Raw genomic sequence first — 8,539 nt, 5'->3', positions numbered from 1 at the left:
CTACCCTGTCCTTATCGGAATCAGTCTTCTTTTGCTTCTTTTCCTAAATGACTGCCAACTCCCAGGTCTGCTAGATTGGTGCTGACGTCACGGCACCTCTACTGCTTGAGTGGCATGGATTTCTTCCAGCTTGTTTCAAGTTCGAGATGATGTAGAAGCAGGGTTAACATAACCTACGTGGGGATAAAAAGACCATTTTCACTCGCCTGTGTTTGCTAAATTAAGTTCATTTTGGTTTTTGAGACAGGGTCTTGTGTAGACCAGTCTGACCTTAGACTCCCTATGTAGCCAAGGATGGCTTTGAAAGTCTCATCCTACTGTCTCTACTTCTTGAGTGCTGAGACCACAGGCATGTTTTACCATGTCCGAACCCCAGGCTTGGTGCACGCAAAGCAAATGCTATACAAACCGAGTGAACATCCATCTTCAGCCCTCCATGGTGCACGTGCATGAGTGTGTGTGTGTGTGTGTGTGTGTGTGTCACATGCACACATGCCTATAGAAGTCAGAAGAGGACCTGGAGTTAAAGGCAGCCATGAATGACCTGAACTCTGGTCCTCTGCCAATCAGGAAGAACTCTTAACCTCTGAGCATCTCTGCAGCTCCCTCCTTTGAACTCCGTAATTACAGCTTACCTGTATCTGGTTTTCCTATGTTACATACTTTTATCACTAACTTTTTTTTCTTTTCTTTTCTTTTTTTTCTTTTTTTTCCCTAACCCTAACCCTAACCCCTAACCCTAACCCTAACCTTTTATCACTAACTTTTAACCTACAAGCTTAACTTAGAATTTTATCAGTTTTGTGTCCTAAGAATTTATTCCTTATTAAGTCTTGGTGGAGTAAGTCTAGATTAGAAATCTTAGGAAGGGAAAATATATTCCTAGAAAAACCATCCCCAAGTGGACATACGAGATTAACCCTTCCAGAGATCTTGGTCCTCTCAAGAAAAGGGGAAGGGGTCTTGTTCTTACCTGGGGCTTCTGAGCTCTGTGCTAGGAAAAACCCCAGAGGAGGCTGGGATGTCATTTACAGGACCTTAGCTGAAGCTCTTGAAAACACCCCGAGCCACTGGCCCTGAGCTGTGGAAGCCACACCTTGTGTGCATAGAAATGTACTTGGGCTGTTTTTCACCCGACGCGACACCTTCCTGCTCCGGAATGTAGACTCTGCCTGCACCCTCTGCTCCAAATGGGGTTGGAATGGTAAGTGCCCTTATCTCCATCCCTGCTTGAGAGGAATAAGGTGAACAACCCCCAAGGAATGCTAAAAGAAGCTGTGCTTCTATGTGAGACGTTAGATGGGCTGTGTTCTATACACCCCTCACCTGTGCCCTATGAATATGGATGACCACATCCCTCCAGCAGACCTCAGCTTGGCCTCTGCAGGTCTGGGGTCCTGTTTGACAAAGCTGTTTTTGTTTCAGTTTCTTACCATATACATATTTTTCTCTCTACCCAGGTGTGGCTCCCCAGGCAGAGGTGGGTAGATCTCTGTGAGTTGGGTGCCATCCTGGACTACATAGTGCCAGATCGGCCAGAGCTAGACACTGAGACCTGTCTCAAAATATTTTTTTTCCAGATGACCCCTTATGATTCTGTACGGTTATGAGTCTTGCTTTTTAATTTATTTTTAGTTATGGAGGAAGAGCTGGCATGTGTATGCGAGTGTATTTTGCCCACAGAAGCAAGATATCCCTGTAGAGTTGGTTACAGGTGGTTGGGAGCCGCCTGATGTGGGTGCTGGGGATCGAACTCGGATCCCCTGGAAAAGGAAATACGTGCTGCTCACCGCTGAGCCATCTTTTCCACCCCATCAATCTTTCTTTGAAGATAAACTGTCTACCTTGTCTTTAATGTTCGAGAGGAATTTATGGTGGGCGACTCGCATTTTCAAACGGGTTTTTTTGCGACTGTGAGTCTCAGGAAATGAGGGGTCCCTCTCCCCTTTTCTCCTTGCGGTCCTCCTGCTCTCCCTTGCTGGTCCCTCTACCCAGACCCTGATGTCATTATGCAGCGGGGTTGCGTACGGGGCGGGAGCACGAAGGTCTCTTCCAGGCGGCCGGGCAGTCTGCTGGCAGGTGGCTGGCTGGGTTTGCCCCGCCCCCGGCCCTCGCCCCGCCCCGTTGCTCCGCTCGCATTGGCGCGGCCAGCTGTCTCTCTCCGCACTGGGGAGGGGGCGCGCGGCTGCGGTCCCTCTGCAGAGGGCTGCGCGCTCCGCGGCTTCCGGAGCTCCCCGTTGTTTGGGCCTGTGCGCCCCGACCTCGGGAGCAGAGCTGACCCGGGACCGCGACGCTCTGGGTAAGTGGAGGCAGGACCAGAGGCTCTGGGTCAGGATCGGATGCACTGAGTCCCTGGTGGGCAGGTGTCGGCGGCGACAGATCCGGGGTCCGGGTCACCAGACAGCGAGGGTCGCGGACTGCAAGGTCGCCTGGTCCTCAGGCGTCTCCAGGTGGGTGACTCTGGGCAGTTCTGCTGCCCGCTCGCTTCGCACGCTGTGCTGCTGGAGTCTTGGCAGCGGCTACCTAGCCGTTTTCCTTCTTCAAGGCATTTTGGGGAACTGTGATTCTCGGCTCCGGTCTATGATAATTCTGCAGATAGCTTAAAGCTGGGCTATCTCTTCCACGTCTCCGGTGTTTTCCTTTCTGAGCACTTTCTCCTGAGCCCTGTCTCTTGCACAGGGGTGTCAAGCCTGGATAAGATAGAGTCCTTCCTCCAGGAGGAAGCTTAGCGGTTCTGTCTGGTGTTGGGAAAGGTTCCTCGCTCTGCTTGGACAGTGATTGCTCTTTGCTGCCCAAGGAGGGGTAAGGGTGGTGGTTGTTTTCTGTGGCCTTAGACGTGAGATCCTGTCAGCGAAGGAGAGCAGGGACGTTAAGGTTTCCAAGGCGATCGTGCTCCACTTGAAGGTAAAGGCCAATCATTTGCAGTCTTAACAGTTGCAAAGTTTTAACTCCTGCTGGCTGCATCCTTTCCCTGCCTGGGATACACTTGTTGGGGTGCTCATTTCTACAGTGATGTACATTCAGAGAAGCCTCTCATGCAAACCCCTCGGCCATTCAGGTTAGTTTCAGATACTTTCCGGATATGATGGCATTTGACTATTTCTTCTATCCATACATCCTCTGCTTAGAAGGAATGCTTGCTCAGGCTTGGAGCCATTAAGCCTGGGCTCTAGTGCTTATAAAGGGTGCGTGAGGAGAGACTGTATGTGGTTTTTGGTTCCATCATTATTCTAGACTTTTATATTTCTGTGTAGGAAGATGAAACGTGCAATACCTACCCTAAAAAAAAATCTCCTTAGATATTAAAATGATTTTTCAGGGTTCCAGTTCTACAGAGAATTAGGAGCTGGTACCCAGATGAGAGAGCAGTGAAAATTTACATGCAAGCAGAATAATTTACCTAACTTAGGAATCTGTCAACTAAAATCCATAGAATTGTTGGGTGATCACTCTGTGTCCCCATTCTTTAAGCCATTCTATTCTGTAGATTGTTATTTTTGGTGGCACTGGGGATCAAATTCCTTACCTCACGGCATGCTAAACCAATGCCATCACTGAGCTCTGTGTCCAGATCCAAAGCATATTTTTCCCCGTTTTCTCTCTTGAGATAGGGTCTCCTGTAGCCAGCACTGGCCTCAACTGCACTGTATAGCTGTGGATGACCTTGACCGATTCTCCCGCCTCCACCTCCTACACGCCGGAATGGCAGTCGTGCACACCGTGACCAGCCTCGGATGCGTGTTTTAAAGCGCTCCCCTGTGTCACGGAACTAAAGCATGGGCTTCAGAAGCAGGCAGTCTCAGACTAAATCTGAGCACTGTGGCTGACTAGCTTTGTAATCTCAGGCAGGCTGCTTAACTGCAGATGGAGATCTCACCACCTCCTCACTCCGGGATACCGTGGTGCAGGTTAGAGCCGCCTGTTGAGAGTGCTCCAAGCCACCTCGTACACCAGAGTTGCACAACCAGTGTTGGCTATGACCTCACTAACTTACCTCCAGCTCCGCGCAGTTACAGCGGGAAAGTACGAGTGGCAGACGCTTCGGCCGGGGAAAATGACAGAGTTACACAATGACTTGAGGACAGGAGAGCAACAGCAACGCTGGGCTTTTCTGAGTGTGTATGGAAAGTAGCGCCTCCTTGGTGGGATGTACATTTTTAGAACAGAAACCGTATGCTACAATAGAAAGAACACCAGAGAGTCAGGATTTCTGCTGCTAACTCTGGCTAGGACCTCATCTAGCCTATGGCTTTCTGCGAGCCCACCACCCACTTGGGAGCTCAGTTCTGTCACTGGGCTCGACTTGATCAATCTCAAGTCATCTCTAAGCCCCTAGCAGTGCCAACATTTCTTCGCTGGATGTGACGAGAAAGAAGTCCAGCTGCCCTATCACCCGGCCCTCTGTTGTTTTTTGTGTTTGCTAAACTTTCTATGTGGGGCCGTGAACAATTCATGGAGAAGTCAACTAAGGGCAGGGACATACATGCAGAGTGACCTCCAATGAAGTTTTAACAAAAATGATAAAGCAGAATGGGTTCACACTGGAATCTTCTTTTTGATAGGGCAAAAGCAATCCTCACTTTGCAGCCATGGTTGTTCCGGTATGTTCTGTGGAGCATACGCCCCTCATGATGCAGTTTGTATGAAAAATACTAGGTTTGTGCTGAAATAAAACCCCACTCTTTTCTCTTCTCAGGTTGGTCTTTGAATAGAGGAGAAGTTTACCCAGGAAAGAGCATTCATTCAAAGAGGAAATTAAGGGAAGAAATCTTAAGCAACAGACAATAAGGCGTTTGTGTCCTGAAGAAGCCGTCGAAACAGCTGTGGAGTGAAAGCAGGGTGGACACCCAGGAGAAGCCGGGCTTGGTGTGATATTTTTGTCACAAAGGACTTCAAGAAGAAAGGAGAAGACGCTCAGAGAATGAAAGAGTCTAGCGTAAAAATGGAGAGCGGAGCTTCTGAGATTCAGATAGAAACGAAGGATGAAAAGGAGCCAGGGGCTGTGTGTCCTCAGAAAGAGAGGCAGGAGAGGAACAGAGCCACACTCTGCTTCAAGAGAAGGAAGAAAGCAAGCAAAATGAAGTCTAAGGTTACTTCCAAGACTGCCGGGGGTACCAAGACACGTCCCCCAGAAGCCGGGGCCTCTGATCAGCCACAGCCAGCCGGGGCCTGGGCCTCCATCAAACGCCTTGTGACACCTAGGAAAAGGTCAGAGTCTTCGAAGACGCAGAAGCCATCTGCCGCTGAAGTCCAGCCCGAGGACGCAGCTCTTCCTAAGAAAAAGGCAAAATCCAGACTTAAGATTCCTTGCATAAGATTCTCAAGAGGGGCAAAGAGAAGTCGTCATTCTAAACTCACGGAAGACTCAGACTACAACATGGGAGTCCAGCAGAGAGGGGCAGATGATTTGGAGATAAAACCCCAGACCCAGCTGGCTGACCAGACAAGCCAGGCTATATCCACCCAGGGCCCACAGGAAGGTGTGTTGGTGGAAGATGGTAAAGATGTCCAAGAACCGCAGGTCAGCCGCAACGTCACATCTGGAGAGAATGTGATTTCCGTAGAACTGGAATTAAAAGATGAGTCTTCTGCTATTCAGATGGGAACCCCCGTGCTAGAAAAGGAAGCTGAAGTGATTAAGGAAAAGCCAAGTGTACAGGCTCAGCAAGCAAGTCCACTTCAGAGTTCAGAAGCAGACAGCCCCTGTCCGGTGGCTTCTCGTGTTCCCGCCTCACCAGCCACTGCGTATCAACGTGGTGTCTACAAACCCAGTGACAGCATCCAAGAGCATGCACCCAGTGCGAAAGATGACAGAAGTAGAAAGGGTGTTGCTGAAGAAAAGAAAGCAAGTGACATTGTGCAGGGCCAGGCGGAAGAAACCCCACTGAGTCAAGCAGAGAAAGATGCTGTCAGCCAGGCAGACAAAAGTGCCGTGGGCCAGGCAGAGAAAGCTGTAGTGGCCCAGGCACAGGAAACTGTAGTGGCCCAGACAGAGGAAGCTCGTGTGGCCAAGGCAGAGGAAACTGTAGTGACCAAGGCGGAGGAAGCTGTCGTGGCCAAGGCAGAGGAAGCTGTCGTGGCCCAGGCACAGGAAACTGTCGTGGCCCAGGCAGAGAAAACTGTCGTGGCCCAGGCACAGGAAACTGTCGTGGCCCAGGCAGAGAAAACTGTAGTGGCCCTGGTGGAGGAAACTGTAGTGGCCCAGGCACAGGAAACTGTCGTGGCCCAGGCAGAGGAAGCTGTCGTGGCCCAGGCAGAGGAAGCTGTCGTGGCCCAGGCACAGGAAGCTGTCGTGGCCCAGGCACAGGAAGCTGTCGTGGCCCAGGCACAGGAAGCTGTCGTGGCCCAGGCACAGGAAGCTGTCGTGGCCCAGGCAGAGGAAGCTGTCGTGGCCCAGGCACAGGAAGCTGTCGTGGCCCAGGCACAGGAAGCTGTCGTGGCCCAGGCACAGGAAGCTGTCGTGGCCCAGGCACAGGAAGCTGTCGTGGCCCAGGTGGAGGAAGCTGTCGTGGCCCAGGCACAGGAAGCTGTCGTGGCTAAGGCGGAGGAAGCTGTCGTGGCCCAGGTGGAGGAAGTTGTCGTGGCCCAGGCGGAGGAAGCTGTCGTGGCCCAGGCGGAGGAAGCTGTCGTGGCCCAGGCGGAGGAAGCTGTCGTGGCCAAGGCGGAGGAAGCTGTCGTGGCCCAGGCAGATGAGGCAACAGTGGCCCAGGCACCGGATCTGAAAGAAAATGGAATTGATACAGAGAAACCCAGATCAGAGGAATGCAAAAGAATGGAGCCAATTGCTATTATCATTACAGACACTGAAATCAGTGAATTTGATGTTAAGAAATCTAAAAATGTCCCCAAGCAATTCCTAATTTCAATGGAAAATGAGCAAGTAGGGGTTTTTGCTAATGATAGTGATTTCGAAGGGAGAACTTCAGAACAATATGAAACACTCTTAATAGAAACGGCCTCTTCCCTCGTCAAGAATGCTATCCAGTTGTCTGTAGAACAGCTGGTTAATGAAATGGTTTCCGAGGACAATAAAATAAATACTCTGTTACAGTGACTTCATTTCCAGATCATGGGAAAGGAAAAAAAAAAAACTTTAAAGATGAATAATTTTATACATTTGTGACACTTCTTTCTCAGTAATAAATTCCATCTGTGGAATTTAAAGGTACGGTTCCAACCCGGAAGGGCTGACGAATAAATGAAGTTTATAGAACTCACCCAAACATAGTCACTTCTGGACTGGAGGGAGTCAGCCCAAATCACAGGACGCAGTGACATACAGGAAGGTGCGGAAGTGACCAGCCATGAGGTCTGTGCTTTGAGGAAGACTACTTGCTGAACAAGTGGTACGCTGTACACTCCCTACTGTTCCTTAACGTCATGAAGTCTGGCTTTTTTCTGATGGATCAACCCTGTGTAAAGGTGAACGCTGCCTTTGCTTTTCTTTTACAGTATATTTTCCTGTTGTTTCTAATGGTGAGTCAGGTGAGAGGGTTTCTAGTCCCACACAAGCTCCTTCCAAAAGCCATTCACAGGTTCCTTCAGCCAGGCGAGTAGTTAACGAGTGTGTAAGCGTGGCAACGGGGAGCGTGTTTTCTTCTCACCCCGTCTTCTGCCCAGCAGACTTATATATACCCATCTCTGTGTGGACTATCTGCTGAGACATTAGAAACAAACAAACAAAGGGAATAGTATGTTTCATCCAGAAGGCAAACCCCCCAGATGACGGAGGATTCCCTCTCGTGGAGCGACTTCTGGAGGCCCAGGAAAACCGTAATATCCTTGTGAAAGTATTTCTTCTTGGCCAAACGTGAACTCTGTATACAACTGAATAAAAAGTCAAAATTCATGCTGAAGCATAGGTTTTCAACACCAGTGTTTTTCCGCTGTGTCTGGCCATGATAGTGTGGCATGCTTCCCAGCCCCGCGGGTTAGGGTTCATACTGTACAGCACCCGCCCCACTATCTGACCCAGGGATGATGTTAGAGGCAGCGCAGATGGAGGTGGCTGATGGAGAGCATCCTCCGGAGGCAGGAGCCCCAGTGGTTTTCATCTGCTCTGCACTTAACAGTGATGATGGACTACATAGGAATACATTGCTTTCTCCTGTACTTTCAGTTTGTAAATATATATTGTGATCTCTTACAGAAGTAACCAACGTGGCTTTGGAATTTAACCAAATGGTGTGTGTTTAGCAAGATTCTTGGCTGGAATGTGAAGCTCTTTTCTTCAGGCTTGCCTGTCTTTATGTTTTCAACGGGTGATAGGGGCATCATTCAGTTTAGAAAGATAAAACACACAACTGCCCCCCCCCCGATACATTTCTTTTAATTGTGTACCTTTTAGACATGAAACCAAATCACTGCTAAATCATCCTTGAGAGAATACTTTAACCCACTGTGTATGGTGCTAATAGACTTGTATAGCTACCAGCAAATATGTTTAAAATGAACAGTTTTAAATGCCTGGTTAAGGTTGGTGCACTTTGCAGTATTTTAAATAATCCTGTATCTATTTACTATTAGAATGGCTCCAAGC

The 8,539-nt window shown here is 49.4% G+C and overlaps 1 protein-coding gene across 1 annotated transcript; it reads left to right on the top strand.

The window, feature by feature from the left end:
* The first annotated feature begins 1,836 nt into the window (after positions 1-1,836).
* Positions 1,837-7,859, top strand: Akap5 (A-kinase anchoring protein 5). Its single transcript, XM_038337172.2, has one exon. It carries the CDS (start codon positions 4,922-4,924, stop codon positions 7,052-7,054), a length of 2,133 nt encoding a protein of 710 aa, XP_038193100.1. The 5' UTR covers positions 1,837-4,921; the 3' UTR covers positions 7,055-7,859.
* The last annotated feature ends 680 nt before the right edge of the window (positions 7,860-8,539 follow it).

The sequence above is a fragment of the Arvicola amphibius genome, chromosome 7, assembly GCF_903992535.2.
Source record: "Arvicola amphibius chromosome 7, mArvAmp1.2, whole genome shotgun sequence".
Classification (NCBI taxonomy): domain Eukaryota; kingdom Metazoa; phylum Chordata; class Mammalia; order Rodentia; family Cricetidae; genus Arvicola; species Arvicola amphibius.
The sequence above is the reverse complement of the archived record's forward strand: the minus strand, read 5'-3'. Positions and strand labels throughout refer to the sequence as shown.